General features: G+C 37.1%; 3 protein-coding genes and 1 long non-coding RNA gene across 4 annotated transcripts; 3 read left to right on the forward strand and 1 right to left on the reverse strand.

Moving 5' to 3' along the window:
• Positions 1 to 96: 96 nt before the first annotated feature.
• LOC125471463 lies at positions 97 to 18,236 on the forward strand. Its single transcript, XR_007253638.1, has 3 exons — positions 97 to 410; positions 1,237 to 1,239; positions 18,140 to 18,236. It is a non-coding gene; the product is annotated as an uncharacterized LOC125471463 (long non-coding RNA).
• LOC103940544 (protein ANTAGONIST OF LIKE HETEROCHROMATIN PROTEIN 1-like) lies at positions 3,669 to 5,382 on the forward strand. The gene is made up of 3 exons (XM_048571858.1): positions 3,669 to 4,352; positions 4,429 to 4,654; positions 4,731 to 5,382. Exons 1-3 carry the CDS (start codon positions 3,792 to 3,794, stop codon positions 5,195 to 5,197), a joined length of 1,254 nt encoding a protein of 417 aa, XP_048427815.1. The 5' UTR covers positions 3,669 to 3,791; the 3' UTR covers positions 5,198 to 5,382.
• LOC103936905 (glucose-1-phosphate adenylyltransferase large subunit 3, chloroplastic/amyloplastic) lies at positions 8,314 to 13,921 on the reverse strand. The gene is made up of 15 exons (XM_048571857.1): positions 13,589 to 13,921; positions 12,690 to 12,803; positions 12,085 to 12,258; positions 11,826 to 11,918; positions 10,340 to 10,423; positions 10,192 to 10,247; positions 10,004 to 10,097; positions 9,800 to 9,912; positions 9,625 to 9,697; positions 9,428 to 9,508; positions 9,235 to 9,321; positions 9,033 to 9,137; positions 8,846 to 8,952; positions 8,694 to 8,754; positions 8,314 to 8,583 (listed from the first exon to the last, which is right to left on the reverse strand). Exons 1-15 carry the CDS (start codon positions 13,814 to 13,816, stop codon positions 8,482 to 8,484), a joined length of 1,572 nt encoding a protein of 523 aa, XP_048427814.1. The 5' UTR covers positions 13,817 to 13,921; the 3' UTR covers positions 8,314 to 8,481.
• LOC103954126 (uncharacterized GPI-anchored protein At3g06035-like) lies at positions 16,276 to 18,236 on the forward strand. The gene is made up of 2 exons (XM_009365928.3): positions 16,276 to 16,544; positions 17,395 to 18,236. The coding sequence occupies exons 1-2, from the start codon at positions 16,460 to 16,462 to the stop codon at positions 17,919 to 17,921; spliced, it is 612 nt and encodes a 203-aa protein (XP_009364203.2). The 5' UTR covers positions 16,276 to 16,459; the 3' UTR covers positions 17,922 to 18,236.
• Positions 18,237 to 18,368: the final 132 nt, after the last annotated feature.

The raw sequence follows: 18,368 nt of genomic DNA on the forward strand, positions 1-18,368 counted from the left end.
TTGGTACGCGGGACGGGACGGAACAGAGTGGGACGAGGCGTTCCGTCCCGCGTTTGGTGCGCCTAAAATGAGTGGAACGGGCTGTTCCATGGAACAGATTTTGGATGATTTTTTGTTCCACACCCCCACCCTGGAACGGGTTATTCCATGTCTGTGGGACAGAAAGTTCCAAAATTTTAAGACAAAAATGCCCCTTGTCTTTTTCAAAATTTACATCAAAAATCATATAACAAACCCTAAAAACTATCCCTCTTCTTCTCAGCCGTCGTGTTCCTCCCTCTGCATCTTCCCTTTCCTCCTCATCTTCTTCCTTGTAGCCTCTTCACCTCTGCATCTTCCGTGTAGCAGCTCTGCGAACCTTCCTCCTCATCCTCTTCCGTAGCATCTTCAGCTCTGCATCTCGGTTCCAGGTTCGATCTGTTTTCGTGTAGCTCTCGGTCTCTCTTTCTTCGATTGTTCAAATTTTTTTTATTTGTTCTCTGTTTATGTATTTGTTCTCTGTTTGTGTTTGATATTTTGTATCAACTAGAGTGCAGCAAAATACTAGTTTTTTTTGGCGATTTCTCATCTGGGTCTGGTACATTTTTTTCTTTGGTTTCTGTTTCCGCTTTCAATCTGTCTTTCTGGACGGTCAGTTTGGTCAATTTGGTGTTTCTTGGATGCCTTTGTGTTCTTGATTGTTGAGTTGTATGGTTCTGATTTTGTTTCTTGAGTAAATACATATCAATCTATAATTTGTATTTTGTGAAATGGGAAAAAAAAAAAGGGGATCTTTGGGCATCAGGGTTTTGGTACTTTGATCTGATTTAGGTTTTCTCCTTTGAGGTGCTTTTCTTGCTTTCTGGGCAACAAGGTTGTTGTTCCTGTGGGTGTTCGCTTGAAAGATAAATCTTTCTCCTTTCTATCTCATAGGAAAGGTAAGCAATTTGGGTTTTGTTGACTTTATCATATTTGTATGGATATTGATTTGAAGTGAGTGAGCTGGTTTTGTTAATGCCTTTAGGTCTTAGTGGATTTCAGGATTTAGCTGTTCAAGTTGATGTCGGTTATAAGCATTAAAAGGTTGATGTCGGTTATGCAAGACTTATTTTCAAGCATGATGTTTATAGTAGTGTTTGAACATATAATTACCAAAAGTGAGATGGCAGAGTGCAGCCTGTTTATATTGGAAAAATACAGAGGCTGCTTTGTGCAGCCTGTTTAGTAAGATTACTCTCTTCCTATTGAATGAACTAGGAAGTAGCGTTTTTTTAGATTCCTCTGGTGCTTTTGGTATTGGATGTGTCTAGCATGTGTAGGGTGCGTTTTTTTAGATTCCTCTGGTGGTTTTGTGTGTCTAGCATGTGTAGGGTGCACATTTACATACACAAGATAAACATAAGACATGAGGCTGGCTTCTTTTGAATTTCTGGCACCTTGAGACATTGATCTCCATGGTGGCTGTTAAATCAACACTGCTCTGTTATAGAGCCTTGCATGTGCTTAACATCAGCATTAAGAATTTTAGAAAACTGTGCTCAAGTGAAAAATGTTCGAAAAGTGAAAAGAAAAAAAAAGATATATGTTAGAATGATAATGTGAGAGGGGTGATGGATTTTTGTATTTTATAGGGCATGCTTTACTTCATTAGTCTAATGACTTACTTCATTAGTCTAAACCAAACCCTCCAAGTGAACTATTTTGCGTTGTATAGTTTGTTGGCTGACTGAGCTGCATCAGCTGTTGCGTTCCTAGCTTCATGTGCTGTTTCCTATGTGGACTGCATCCACTCTTCTGCCTTAGCCTGCACCAACAACATAAAACATATGGCATTGTATCACATATACAGCATGAGTACGATGATCATCTAATAAATTACGTTCTGCAGCTTAAAGGTGCTCTTGCACCCATGCACTTGTCTTATTTCCACACTCACTTTATATCCATTTGTCATGAACATTTTCAATAGTCAACGGGTGAGAGAATATGACAGGTGAGTGGAAATAATAGCACCCTGCTTGAATTGAAAACATCAATCTCATACCTGGCCTTGGCCTTGGGATTGGCCTGCATTGAATGGTTGCTGCATGCTGGACATTTTCTCTCAAAAATTTATTAATGAGAATACTTGTGGTTTATTGTTGAATAATTGGCCCCAAATGTCCAAGAAAACTTTCGGTGCATAAAATAAACAAAAGGAAAGTTTGGTGGACATCATTATGAGTAGAGACAGAATGATGATGGTTGTAAGAAAAAAGGGAAAGGTGTTTGTTGCTTTTGGAAAAGATGTGATGAGTGCTCATGATTCGATTTAAAAAGAAAGAGGGCTGAGTTCGGTTGTGGCAAGAAACAAGAGAGAAATTTTTTTGTGATTTACACTACAGGGGGTTACAAACACGGACAGGAGGAAAGGAAACATTAGTTTAGATTGTGATTTTAATTTTTTTTTTTTTATATATGTTCTTGGTGATATAAACTGTGTGAGTGCAGTTGTTTTAAAATTATTTGCATGTGGTTTTTTATAGTTTTGCAGTTTGGATATAAACTGTGTGAGTGCAGTTTGGATTAAAATGGATTTTGATTAAACTGTGTGAGTGCAGTTCTTGGTGATATAAACTGTGTGAGTGCATTTTGGATTAAAATGGATTTTGATTAAACTGTGTGAGTGCAGTTCTTGGTGCTATAAACTGTGTGAGTGCAGTTTGGATTAAAATGGATTTTGAATTTTTGAGAAGAAATTAAAAGGGTTGTTGGAATTTTGGAAGCCTTTGTGTTTTTGGTGAACGCGCAGACAATCTTGAAAATTTATGTTAGAAGACTATTGTTTGTATATAAAAATTGCAGCCATGTGGTAAAGAACAATGGTTCATTCTAAATGTCAATGGACTAATCCATGTGTTGACTGTGTTGAAAGGCACAAACTTTTTTGACATGTTTGGGTTTGATCTCATGTGGATTATTGGAAAAACAAAATGGTATTGCTCTGACAGATTGTTGGTCGCTTACAGGTCTGAAGACTAATATTACGAATCGTGATTCTAAATCAGCCCAAGATCGTTATTTATCTGTGAGTTTTGCATGTTTATCAGCTTATATGGTTTGGATCTTTTTTTTTTGTTGGATCGTTATTGTGCGTGTCTGATGCATTTTGTTTTCCAGATTCAGGAAACCGTCCCTTTCAGATTTTTGGATTTTCGATTCTGATTCTTGGAACTCTCTGTGCTAAAGGTATATAAATGTATTATTTGTTTTATTTGCAGCTAAATTTTACTTTTTTTTTTGTTTTGTTTTGGTGATTTGGGACCTTTTTTGTGCATGTTTGGGCTGTTAATTGGTAATGCATGTTTTCTTGCTGATTTTTGTGCTAGCAATTTTATTTAAATCCACAGCTGCTTTTTTTCATTTGACTTGCTGTGATGGTTATGCTTGCTTCATAAGATTTGAGGTAGTCGTGATAAAATTAGAACAGCTAAGTATCCTTATTCTAGGCAATAATATGATAGACTGGTTACCTTCTAAGCAATTTCTCCCATATATACATATATAGTGTACTAAACCAAAGTATTATTATAAGCAAAGTAATTTGCAGTCTATTTTATGAATTCGACATCCTCTTATTGTTAACTTGGATATACAAAGTTGTTATGTGACAGACAATATAGAAATGCAACAATGAAAAAAGGTGGCACCTTCTTTTTGCATTCGGCTACTGAGATAGCCTCTTGTGGACAATTCGTCACTACCATCGAACGAATATTATACATTATATTATCATTATTACCAAGTCCAAGTATCTAAAATGAATTTAGCGTATGTTGATACTCCACTCATTCATGTGTTGTTTTTTTGCATGTGAAGGTATGGATGAATATGAGACTCAATTCTTTGTTCTTTTGAACGTTTGGATTATAATGGCACAAGTCTTTACTATGAATGCACAATTGTTGAGGTATAGACAACAACAAAGGAGACAACGGGAAATAGCTAGTTTAGAGCAGAGGACATTTGTTAGACTTCATGTTAGGAGAGAGGAAATAAATCGTATCACGCGATTGAGTGATACTAACTGTTTGTGGGAGCTACGAATGGATAGGAATGCATTTGCAGTTTTATGTGATTTACTACAAACTCGTGGTGGATTGGTAGATGATGGTCATGTTACAATAGAGGAGCAAGTAGCTACTTTTGTTAACATATTAGCCCACCACAATAAAAATAGGTCAATGCAAGTTAGATTTTTTAGGTCTGGTGAAACTATTAGTCGATATGTCCGTAGAGTATTGCATGCATTACTCAGTTTGCAAGATGTGTTGTTTGCAAAACCAACCCCTATCCCAGAGGATTGCACGGAATCGAGATGGAAATGCTTTAAGGTAATAATCATGGTAAAATCATTAATAACATAATTATTTGTAATTGCTAATTAATATAAGTTTTTCTTTTGTCTAGGGTTGCTTAGGAGCGCTCGATGGAACATACATAGGGGTCACTGTGCCTGATGCCGATAGACCAAGATATAGAACAAGGAAGGGTCATATAGCAACTAATGTGTTAGGCGTATGCACACACGACCTCAAATTCGTATATGTGTTATCCGGTTGGGAGGGATCAGCTATTGATTCGAGAGTTCTTGGTGACGCTGTTACTAGAGCTAATGGCCTCAAGGTCCCAACTGGTAATATAAACAAGCACCTAGTATTTTTCCTTACCTTTGTTGGCCAACAACTAAAATTTATTATCAACTAATATAGGTTCATATTATTTGGTTGATTCCGGATATACGAATGGTGAGGGTTTTCTGGCACCGTATAGAGGCACTAGATACCATTTGCAAGAGTGGGAAAACAATTCACGGGCACCTAGGAATCATGAAGAATATTTTAATATGAAACACTCACGTGCTAGGAATGTCATTGAGAGATGTTTTGGCCTCCTCAAACGACGTTGGGCTATCTTACGAAGTCCTTCCCACTATCCAATCAAGATTCAGGGACGAATGATCACCGCATGTAGTTTACTTCATAATTTTATCAGAATGTATATGGCAGTTGATCCTGAAGAAAATGCAAGGCTTGCATTTGATGAATTACCTATAGGGGAAGATTTACCAGAAGTATTAGCCTACATTGAAACCGTTGAGTCAAGCCAAATATGGACTCAATGGAGGGATGATCTTGCAAGAGAAATATATGATGAGTGGAGAGGAAGAAGGGCTTGAAAATTGGTTAACATGGTAGTTGTTGTAATTGTCTTTTAGATGGGGACTCAATTTAGTTGTTGTAATTGGCTTGAAAATTCGTAACATCAAGACCATTGAGATGTTTGTTATTGTAATATGGTAATTGGGAGTTATCTAGATGTTATGGCTTATTTGATATGTTTATTTGTGTTACTAAATTTTAATAAATTTTAAAATTAGGGTGTAGTCATTGTCATTTGATTTGGCTTATTTGATTTGGTAATTAAACTATTGATTTGGCTTATTTTAAAATTAGGTTGTCTATTGTTTCAAGTGCATTAGGAATCTACGACATTGTAATGGATAGTTTTGTTGTTGGATTACTTGATATTGAAGGAAATTAAACTATTAACCATGAAAGGCTACAAAATATAAATTTTAAAGGGAAACAACACATACATCAAGTAAAAACAAGTCATAAATATATGAATTCAATCTGCTATTAGAGATCAGCATCACGTGCTAGTCGAAAGTTCAGTATAAAACAAAATATAGAGGATCTATTTCATCCTCTGTGAGAAAGAAACTGCAAGAACAAGTTAGACTTAAGATACAATCTCAATGCAATATGAAACCACTGTCAATCCACTTACCAGTAAAACACAATCTACTAGCTGGCAAACCACATCTCACCATCACTGTAAACCCTACAAATACCAAGTTAGCATTGCCAAAATACGATCTGTTCATTAAGTTCACCATCACCACTGGTATATATAGCATCAGCAACCCTGCAATTTCATGCTTAGATCACCCATTTATTTGTCCCTCTTTAATATTTCAATCCACTAGTCATTGTCATTTGATTTGGCTTATTTGATTTGGTAATTGATTAGTACAACTAATATAAATTTATTTGTGTTACTTGTGTAATATATGGCTTATTTGATAGATTATATGGCCACCTCACGTAATTGGATTGATCATGAGGAGGATGTACTACTTACCATCCTCGAGGAGATGGTTGCTGATGGTGTTAGGTGTGAGACCGGCAATTTTAAGGCTGGTACTTTTGTAACGGTTGCCTCCAAGATGAGGGAACAAATTCCTGGCATTAATATAGAGCTGAAGCATATACAAAACAAATTGAAGCGTCTGAAAGAAAAGTATTCGTCTGCATATGACATGATGAATACATCTGGATTTGGTTGGGATGATGAGAAAAAATGTGTTGTTGTGGATAGTGACGAAATACTACAGGAATGGGTGAAGGTAAATTTTTTTTTTTCTTATTCTTTATCAATTAGTTGTTTTGAAAGTCTTAACCTTGATTTCTTTGGGTTCTTATTGTAGAAACATCCCAATGCATCTTGCAAACCAAATAAGCCATTCCCGTTGTATCCACGTCTATGTACGGTGTTTGGGAGAGACCGAGCCACGGGTAGCATTGCTGAATCAGCGGCAGATGCAATTGAAAATATGGGTTTGGAAAGTGAGGATTGTGAGACTTCTGAGATACCTCCGCTTTCACCTACCCCATCTCCTTCTGTTGCTACATCTAGTGCTTCTCAACCTGTTAGGAAGAGGAAGAGGAGCAGGAATGATGGTGATGCAAATATTGTATCTGTTATCAGTGAAGGTTGGAATAAAGCTGTTACTGAAATGAAGAAATTAGGTGAAAGTTTTACTTTTAGAGAAGCAAAAGCTAGACTACCTTCTGAGCTTCAGGCCATGGGTCTCCCATACGATCAGGTGTTAAGAATTTCAATGAAGTTAGTGAAAGATACCGATCTGATGGGTATTTGGAGCACCTTGGATGACTCACAGAAGCCAGATTTCATTAAAGTGTTTATGGAGAGCCTTTGAGGTTTTAGTATTTGTGGTTTTAGTATGGGGAACTTTATCAACTTCTAAGTGTTTTCATTATTACTTTAGCAAGACATTATTTGTTTTTTAAGTCAGGACAAATGTTTGATTTCGGATATTTCATGTTTAAGTTATGCATATTTCATTTTCTTTGTTTAAGTTCTAAATGTTTAAACCCTAAAATGTTTACGAAATGCATGATCATTAAACTTATATATTTTTCAACATTTGTCATGTGCTCTTATGTGGTTTGCCTTGTTCCTACAATGAGGAATATTTAGAGGGGTGTCCTTCTAAACAAGGCCAATTCTAATGTTTGTAGAACCTATTAAGGTGCTTGGGGCTTGTTCCCCCACTCGAGAAATCCTGAACTAGGCCATTGATCTCTTCCGAGATAATATCCAAAAAGGAATGGGAAAAATCTCTTTCAAAACCGTCAAGGCCTAGAGCCTTTAAACACCCTATTGGGAACAAATCATCCTTGATCTCGTCATTGCTAATTGGCTTTGTAAATTATTTATTTTATTTATTTCCTTAGTGATAGGATTGTAACATCTTATAAATCCATCCTTAACAACAACAACCCACAATTGAAAGGACCAAAATTAGGGACTAAAAATTGAATTGGGGTGTGGGTTTTGCAATTTGCACAATAAAATTTGATGGGTTTGTGGTGAAAATTCGAATGGAGGTGTAGAAAACGGGAAAAATTACAAATTTTAAAGGGGTTTGCATGTGAAACACAACATATACCTATTAAAATTTGGACCAAGAAAAACAAATAATGGATAATAGTGTTCAAATTTGAACAACTTAAAAAAAAAAAAAAAAAAAAAAAAAAAAAGAGTCATGTCCCGTTCCGCCCATAAAATTGTACCAAACAACACCGGAACATGGGTATTTTAGTCATTTTAATCTTTTGGTTCCATTCCGTCCGTCTGCGTACCAAACGCTACCTCATAGAACAATTTCGGTAGATTAACCACAAAGCAATCACAAATGCTTCATAGCATAAGCGCATATGCAGATGCTCGATCACTCCTTTCTCTAAACCTTCAGGTTTCATGAGTATATAAATCTTTGCACCCTCGATTTTCAATACACATTGTCTTAACTTTTTGATGGACAAGATTGTCCTCTAAAACAACGATGTGGCTAATTGCATGTCGTTTGCTGTACATGTATAAAATTCGAGTGAATCATAAATCGTTCTCAGAAATGGATTCACAGAATTTGTCTGCAAGGTAGTCGTTACTTGATTTGGTTATTTTAGGGAAAATGAAATGGCATGGTTGCTTATAGCTACTTGATGTTTGCAAAATAACAAAGGTTTGTACACATCCGGATCATGAGAGTGTCTTGCTCTACTGACATGAGTATATATGGTGATTCCTATTGCATTTTCTCTTTTACTTCCATCCTGGTATACCCAAAAACTAGAAGGATGGAGGGGTGTTTTAGATCACAAGTCCGTCGACGATGGTCGAATTTTTCAATACGATGGTTATACCAGAGCGGATGTAGAACCCTTCCGACGATCTGTCAGCTTCCTGCACGCCCTGCAAATCCATGCATAAACGTTGAGAACAATTAGACTAACGCGCGTGGACGATTTACAGCCGTTAATTGTTAGAGGTTACTATTCACAGAGACAGAGGGCACGTCGTACCTCTGAGTTTGCAATAACAACGTTCTTCCCGATCCTCGCGTTCTTGTCGATGATGCAGTCTCTGCACATGACATCAAGAGCCATGATAAGCAAATAATTTTGTTGAAAACTGTAAAATTCATAAAAGATAGGGAGGTTTAAGCAGGTTGTACTTGATTTTCGTATTCTCTCCAATTCCGACGGGAACTCTTCCTTCAGCTAACAGTGTCACTCTCTCAGAATCGGTTTCGTAGTAATCAGCACCGAGCATTACTGTATCCTGCGTGCATTTTGACAATTCTTTCGCGTGGAATTTTAACAGATTGAGATTAACATTCTGTGGAATTTTATGGGACTAACCTTTAAGTGAACGTTCGAGTTTATTCGCGATCTGATACCGACAACGCTGTGCTCTATGAAGCTGTCAGTTAAGAAACTTCCATGCGATATGATGGAGTCAACAATCTGCACAAAAAGGAGGCAGATTAATGTTTTATATATGTTGGCGTTTCACTAATTTTGCTGGGAGCTTCAAGTGCATATCAAAGACAGAGCTGACAACCTTGCTGTTGTCGATCTTCGATGGAGGCAAGTTTCTTCTTGAAGTATACATTGGCTTTGCTGCATTGTAGAAGCTAAACTTATTTGGCTGAAAGGTATGGAAAAGAAGGGTGCGTCAGATTCTATCTGTTACAGCAGAAGCTGCTTCTGCTACCATAGAAACAACCACCATTCGGAGGATCAGCTTTGCTTACATGCTCAGTGAGGGCAAGGTTGGCCTCGAAGAAGGATCGGATGGTTCCAATGTCTTCCCAGTAATCATTGAAGAGATAAGCCTGCACAGCGTTTTTACAATGAACCCTCCAGGCAGAGCCAAAATACTAAGTGATAAGCAAAGGTAATTGAGTTCAAGTTAACATATAATACTCCCAGACAGAGATTTGATATCGACCTTTACGAAGAATTCTTTAGCTGAGGCAGGGATTATCTCTGATCCAAAGTCATTTGCAGTTGGAAAACGCCATCTGACTCAAATAGTTAGTGTAGTTTTCTCAAATTTCTTTTACACAGTGTACTTGTTTGTGCGTTTGTGATTTATAAATTTTAATTCATCATGCGACTGGCACCTTAAGATATTCAGAAGTATCTCCTTCTTGAAGACATACACTCCCATGGAAGCAATGTATGGTTTCTTCAGAGCTTCCTCCACCGAAAGTCCCAAAACGGTCGTATCTATTGCCTGCAGATTGATGTTTGTACCAAATCCAGCATACAGGTATTCATATTCCAAATGTCAATTCAGATTATTGTAGCTTACGCATGAGTATTACCATTGCCTTCAGGTCGTCTCCCTTAGGCTTTTCCCTGAATGATAGGACCCTTCCCTTCTTGTCTATCTTCATCAGACCGAAATCTGAGGCTCGGCTATCAGTGAAAGAGAGGAAAGTCTCAAAAGGTTGATGATCAATTGCTATAACAGAAACTGGAGTTGAAAAGAATTGTGTTGAGCAAGCGATACCTGTCATCCATTGGTACACAAGAAATGGTAATATCTGCACCGCTCTGCCTGTGATTCTGCAGTTTAATTGAGAGGTAAAGTTTGACGTATTTGAGAATTGACCTTTTGAATGTTTTCAGTTGAAACAAAACTAACTGTTCCGCCTTACTTGAACGTAGTCCAAGTAGTCCATTCGATATAAATGATCTCCGGATAGAATCAGCACATCCTCAATGTCCCTGCTTCTTGCATCCTGCAGCATGAAAACCCATGGTGAAGTTTATAACGCCTCCCAAATTTAGGTCATCTGACTCGAATTTTATACAAGATATGAAACATAACATCGACAGGAAAGGGAGAAAGACAGTAACTTCCACTCTTTAATTCTTAATTTAATGCTTAGTCCTTAATGGCTCTTGCTCTTTAATATAACCCATAGCTCTCCATATGTTCCCTCAGGAACGATTGAAGATCTTGATCTTAACTGATTCCGTTTTCTAAAGAAAAATGGCCATCTAGCATTGTTTCCTAATCCTACAAGCTTTCGGGTTTGTCAACGGTTCCCTGGCAAAGACGAAGTTAATGAAAGGAAATTCTCTGGGAAACGTATTAAGTAGGGTACAGCTATTGTCTCCCTCACGGTCCTCGACAAAAACGGAAAGCTGGCTGACACTGTCTTAGGGTTCGATTCGGTTAAGGATTACATGAACAGTTCCTCTCCCTTTGGTGACATTGTTGGACGGGTTGCTAGCAGGATACGCGGCGCTGCATTTCCCCTCTGAATGGAACTCATTACAATCTAGTTCCTAACGACGGTAACAACAACAGGATTCATGGTGGTGGTCCAAGAGGATTCAGTCTTGTGATTTGGAAGGCAAAAAGATATGAACCAGAGAGCGCTAACCCTAGCATCCAATTCTCGTATCACTGCTCTGATGGTGAAGGCGGATTTCTGGGTGATCTCCTTGTTAGTGTGATGAACAAACTCATTCGAAACAACCAAATGATTGTAACAATGAAAGCCACAGCTCTAAACAAGCCTACTCCAGTGAATCTAGCCCAACATGCTTTCTGGAACCTAGGTGGTCACAGCAGCAACATTTTCACCATTATGTACAGATTTTCAGATCCCATTTTACACCGGTGGATAGCCAGTTTATACATACTGGTAAAATTGTGTCGGTGAACGAAACACCCTTGATTTCACCTCACCTCACAGCATCAGAAGCAGGATCAAGAAACTGCCTAACGGTTATGATATCAACTATGTGCTGGATGGTTTTAAGGGTGACAAAAAGAAATCCGGAAGAGTGTTGGAGCTGGGGACAGATGCTCCAAGCATGCAGTTCTACACCGGTAACAACTTGAAGGGTGTGAAGGGAAAATGTGGATGCGTTTATAACCTACACACAGGACTATGTTTGGAGACTCTAGGCTTCCCTACCGCGGTAAATCATAGAAATTTCCCTTCACAAATTGTGACCAAATGGGAAAGCCTTACAATGCTGTTCAAGTTTACTACTTCTCCACAGCTTAGTTTTACATGGAATTTTCTGTCTTTGATGTGTATTAGCTTTTTCTTGAAGCTCAAGAAACAAAGAACCATTTTGAATTTTTTTTTTTTTTCTGTTTACTAAATTGTTGTTTGTGAGTACCTCGAAAAGCCAATGGAACTGTCTGACGGCATCTGCAGTACCCTGGAACCACCTCTGCCCTGCCTCGCCGGGAGTTTGAGTAGCTGCTAGAACCTGGCATAGAGCGAAAGAACGATAGGTGATCTTGCAGAACATACATTGTCATAAATATAAATTCTAAATGCAGGCAGGCTAATCTTTACAGGGTTTGCGTAACATTTTGTACTTGATATACTTGGTGCTGATTAAGTCAGGATTAATTATGTTAATCGAAATGTACCTCCACATATCCGTCGCCGAAGGAGGTGCTGCTGCCAAAGTTGTAAGCTCTGGAAATGTGTCTGTTGAGTGATGCCGAGTTGAACTGAGTAAGGATATAAACTTTATTGATTCCACTGTTGATGCAGTTACTCATTGGCACATCAATCAGCCTGTATGCTCCTCCTATTGGAACCTAAAATGAAGAAGAACAAATGTAGAACAAGTAAAGGCAGCATCCTCAACACCTTAGCGCGGGTTTAGTAACCATTTCGTGTTTTGTTTTTCTTTTTTTTCAGAAATAAAATTTGTCATACACTATTATGCTAGTAGTAACGCGTTAAACATATGTTCATTGGTTGGACTTACAAAGTCACATTTAATAGATATTGTTTAAAACGCAATGCGCACAAACTAGAGCTGAGTGCATCACATCTGCTATTTGGATTAATATTGTATCGATATTATCTCAATGTATTGATAATATATGGATATGTATATTTTGTTACTACAATAATATCGACCATTATAAATGACACGTTAATTGTGTATTATTTAAAGAATGGACGCATGTTTCATAGTCGGATGGAGTACAGCTTGAAGTTTTGAAACAAGGAAGAGACTTACAGCAGGTTTTGCACGCCTCTTGGTGAGTGGGAAAAGCCGAGTACCAGCTCCGCCTCCCAGTATGATTGCAACGACCGTCCGTGGATTCCTCTTGTCAATATCGATGTCCCCCAACTGTTATATCCACCCAAAGCCCGTATATTAACTCCACATCATATGCAATGTTAATTGGGCAAGTATTAACATATCATAGGCTTCTTATCAAGCCTAATTTGACAATGTTTAAATTTTCGTTTAATAATGCTAAGTTTATTGTCATGTAATATTAAAGTCTAGTGATATTATTCTTAACTTGTGATTGAGTTATCTTTAAATATTAAGGATAATGAGTTTGATACCAATTTATTTCCCCATTCTATATAAAAAAAAAAAAAATCTCAAGCCATTGTATAAATATATGGTTGTACCAAACAAAATATTATTACTCATTTGTACAAAATTTCATTTATTATGTGAAATGTGATTACTAAATTAACATTTATTGAAATAAATGATTTATTGACATGACATGTATGTATTATTTGTCATAAAAAAAATGTGGTTTGACTTGCATTATTGCTTTCGTTATTACTAAAATAAAAAATACAGTAGTTTTGGCACTCATCTTTTAGCCATATGTACTCGTAACGGATTTTTTTGTAAGTTTTTCTATGCTTGCAGAAGGCAGTAGGAGGCTAAAGAAAACAAGTGTTAAAATCACTAACCAAGAAAAAACGTGAACATTGAATAATGCCAAGCAATTTAAAGCCCAAGTAAACTTCAGAATTCAAGTGATGATTTAGTGGAGAGAAAATCTCATCAAGATACAGCAAATCATGCATAAAATCAAATTTATGATTGGGAAGTAGCAAATTAATCAGTAAGTAATGCTTATTTACGTGGCGAGTTTAAGAGCTCACTTTGGCCTCGCCAACTATATCAGCAGCAATCGACATGCAAACATGCTTCCCAACCCTACTAGTCTTACCACCTCCAAGTTGAAGCTGAGGCAGGTTCAGTTTCTTCCCCATCATCTCTCCACTACAAAACTTCACAAGCCTCTTGTTCCTCCTCGGCGCTCCCGCCGCACTGTGCCATTGGCTGGTGGCGGAGAGCGAAATCCGGCAATGATCCGCTGACACAGCCATTTTTTGCCCTTGGATGTAAATTCCAGGAAGGAGAAGGAAGCAATAGAGCTTGAATATTTCTACATGGTATGCTTGTTAGCTGTTGGAGGATTAGGCCACGTTATCCGGACTCAATAGCATCCACCAGTTACATATTGTGTTTGTCTTCTAGTCACGAAGAAAAACTCGTAATTGCAGATTAGTCCCTCGTGACTTCTTTGAATTTATGAATCCGAGAAGAATATGCTTATGAGGGGCAGCCCTCGACACGAGATTTTTGTGCATGCATGCACTATATTGATAGAAAAACAAAACAAAAATTAAGTGTGTTCAAATCGCTGTCATTGAAAAAGATGTCTTAAATTTGATTTCTCTCACCTTATTGAAGTATTAATGATAATTTTCTAATTAAAGTCAATCTGAAACGAAAAGAGTTATTTATAAAAGTTATTTGGGCTTGGCTTCAATTATTTGGATGTTTTACCATTAAATTTGATTTCAAAAATTACTAAATTTTTTTATTTTCAATCGTAACAGTTCATGGTTGTTTAATCAAGATCGCTTGAACTTAACTACCAAAATAGTACTAGTGGGAAAAGAAAAATGGAAAAAAGTATTAGAACGTTATGGTTTGGAAGGAATTTAATGATCGAGAGGATGAAAGATATGTGTCAAAGCGTAAGAAATTCCCTCCTTTCTGACATCAAATTCAATTCTCATTCACAAGTAGACTTTTCTGGAACCAAAAATCTTATGAGGAAGATGAAATTGAAACGAAAATTATCTCAAGCTCGAAACTAAACTGGGATGACCGAATGAATTGATCCAAATTGCATATAAAGCAACCAAAACGATAGAGATCCAAACAAAAACACAGAGAATTAATAGCCAGACGAAAGAGATCTAACCAAAAAACTGAACAAACGGCAACTGAGCTTAACCATCGAAGTCGTTGTTCAAAACCGTGGGGGGCAATTTTGTGATTATACTACCTCCACGTGGATACTTGTTTTCTTTTTCCTAGGAATCCTAGGGATACCGTGATTGTAACTGTTCATCGTATATATTGCGGTCAATTTTCGTTAGGTATTATTCATAGTTAATTTTAAAATTTTAATTTGGAAATGATTTATAACCGCACAAAATACGATAAATGGTCACAATCACGGGATTCCTAGGAAAATGATCGGATCATTTTCCGTTTTCTCTCTATCTAATATATTATAAATATTGTCTCTCAACAAAATAGAAAGTGACTCTACATGTAATTTCTCTCTTCCACTAGATATGCAAGTCACAAAATAGAATTTTATTGGCCAAATTTTTTTTCGCGATCCTTGTGATGATACCCTACTTTTAAATAAACCTATGTGCTGAAAAAACTATCCATTGTAATTTTGTGGTGAAATTTGTTATCAATCATAGTCCAAATTGGATTTTTGCCTCATTCAATAGTCATTTGTAGGGGCAAAATTGTTATTTTCGTTTTATTGATGTTATCAACCAATCATAAAGCGCCATATGGACATAATTTTTTTTTATTTTTAAACTTTTAGAACTACAATAAAAGAGTAAATAAACAATAAAATTACAAGATTCATATTATCAGACTTTCTCATTTTAAGAGAGCCAAAAGTCCAAATCAAGATTTAAAAAATCACAAAGTATCTCGCCGCTTTTAGGTTAGAATATAAGTTATTACGCAAACATTGAATACAATTTCATTTTAAGAAGAACAGTGGTGGACGGGATGGCTAGGGTTATGTAAGAAAGATGGGGGAAGGTGGTGGGTGGTCGTTGTGGCTGACAAGGGTAGGGATTGGGGTCCCTTTTTTTTTTTCCTTCTATTTTTGTTGATTATAAAAAAGTTGAATTACCAAAAAAAATGGAATGACCTTTTTACCCCTGCATGCGGATGAGATTTTGACAGAAATTTCAATTTGGACTACGATTGATAACGAACTTCACCACAGGGTTAACATTTTTTTCACCACATGGGTCGATTTAAAAGTAGCATCTCTAAAATCTTTTTTGTAAGGATTTTAGAGATCATCTTGTCAGTCATATTGTGATTAAAAATTATTTAAAATTTTTTATTTAAAATTGAACACAAACAATACTTAATAAAAGCTGATCGCAAAGATGAAAGAAATCCTCGTCCGAACATCACAACCCTTAACCAGTATGAAACTAATAGTTTCTTCCAATATCACATGTGACCTTAAGCACAGTGGGTTCAAACCGTGAAGGCTCACCAAAACATTAAAAATTAGAAAATTTTAACAAAAAACTCTCAGTACTGTTCACTTCAATGAAAAACCATATTTGTACATTAAAAAGTCAATCCTGGTACTATTTATTTTACCATTTATTTTTTTCTTATCGTTAAAACTCAAAGTTTCCAAGTAATTTTCATTAGTTTTCTTAAAAATTACCCCAAGTTCAAATGGTATACTTTTGACTCCATAAACACAGTAGGTTCAGACCGCGAAGGCTCACCAAAAAGTCGTCGTCACGTTCAGTTAGGACATCTCTTCGGCAGCAGAGTTTGCTTCTACTTAAAGCAACAGAGAGAAAAGCACACTCCCACAAACTAAAAATTCTCTGCACCACCACCGTCATTAATCTGATCTCGCAAGAAATCCACCAGAAGTTCCGCCGACAATGGCGTCTCCGCTGCGTCTCCTCCTCCTCCCACTATTTCTTTCCTGCATTGTTTTGTTGAGCCACCAGGTCAAATGCGATGGAGGTAAAGTTTTGTCCCTTTGCTCAACAGCTTTAGTTGACTTCCAAATCTTGAGGCTTTGTGACAATGGTGGAGTTTATGAATTCTGTTTCTGTTTTTATACATTCATGATTTTATTTCCATTTTGGTTTTGTTTCTAATTTATCAATATTGTGTTCAAACCCCCACTTCAGATGAGATCTGATTAGAGGATATTAATCTGGGTTTAATTAATTTGGATCAAGAAAAAAACAACATAGAATGTGTATTAGCTTACTGGATCTTGTGGATTTAGTGTTTTGCAATTGTTGTTGGAGTGTTGTGGGAAAACTACAATTTAACTCTCTGCATCTCACTGGAGGAATCAATGATCTGTCTAGGAAGAGATCCTAAAGACTTGTATCATTCTTTTCTTGAGTTTCATTCCCTTTCGGAAACATCTGATAAAATTGGAATGATACAATATAGGCACAGTTCGCGTTCAAAAAATAGGCGTAGTTCGCGGGACTTGTAGTTCCTAAGTTGTGTAGGATCCAAGGTTGTCAATGTTGGTCAGAGAGTTGCATTGTCAGTAAAAATTGTTGTGCTATATTGTTTCTAGTTTTAGTTCCATGAACTCTGGAAAGATAGGAACATATTCTTGGGGCTAATTCTATACAAGACTGCTTGTCGAAAAGATAAAGCGGAATAGACCAACCACAAGACACTACATTGCTTGCCTAACTAAAGAATATCTCGAAGCTAAACTCTGGTTTGAAAGCCGAAAGTTAACTTGATATGCTGCCGCATGATTGTCTAGTGGAAGACTGGAAGTAATATTTCCCTGTGGACTTGTAGATCTTGCTAATGAAACTTCCTTTTCTCTTTTCTGCAGTAGATGAGGAAGATAGTCTTCTTCAAGGCATCAACAGCTATAGGGCTTCCACCTTGAATTTAACGGCCCTTACAAAGAATGCCAACGCAGAGTGCCTTGCCAAAGAGATAGCTGAGCAATTCAAAAGTCAACCCTGTACAAACACAACAGGGTCCAACACAGTACCAGGCACTGAACCTAATTTTCCTGACTATCCAAAACTTTTAGCTAAATGCCACTTGAATGTCTCTAACACAAGAGATGGGGTCGTAATGCCTGCTTGTGTTCCCAGCCTCGTTCCTAGTCTGGTCCTTACCAACTTCACACAGTCTCAGTACTCTGATAATCTTAACGACACTAAGTTTACCGGAATTGGAATTGGCTCTGAAGAGAACTGGATTGTTGCTGTCCTGACCACGAGCACACCAGAAGGAAGCTTTGTGACAGCACAAAGTTCACCAGATGCGCAAGATTCCGCCAGTTCAGCTTCCAAGATCAGTCTGGTTCCCTACTTGCTATTTCTGCTAATGGGTTTTATCTTTCATTAGTAAACCAAGAGGATCTCCATACAGTTCATATTTTCTTGGCTATTGCTGCATTTACGGAGAAATCTCAAGCAAAGGTTGCTATAAGATAAGTTTTCTGCTTTTTCGACACAAGAGATGCATAAATTTCCAATGACAGCTGCTTTGTTGGTGGAAAGATTATTTCATTCTTGCATAACTTGATGTGTCCTGTAACTGATAGTATCACCGTTGTTATTGAGCTTTCAATTTTCTGTAGTTTTGTGGTAGAATGCATGAACCGTGCTCATTTTCTTCGTTGTCATCAGTATTTAAATAAATTTGCACTCCGTTATATTATATATATCGAGTCACAACAATGCGGTATGATTCAATCATTCAACCAACAAGAATTTAGTCGGTTAAGGCCGACCATAATTTCGTGTGAACCAAAACAGGACCAATCGATAGATTATGTTATGATCAATTATT

This window comes from the organism of the source record quoted next, unplaced genomic scaffold (genome assembly GCF_019419815.1).
Source record: "Pyrus x bretschneideri cultivar Hongxiangsu unplaced genomic scaffold, Pyrus_bretschneideri_v1 Contig6, whole genome shotgun sequence".
In the NCBI taxonomy this organism is placed as follows: domain Eukaryota; kingdom Viridiplantae; phylum Streptophyta; class Magnoliopsida; order Rosales; family Rosaceae; genus Pyrus; species Pyrus x bretschneideri.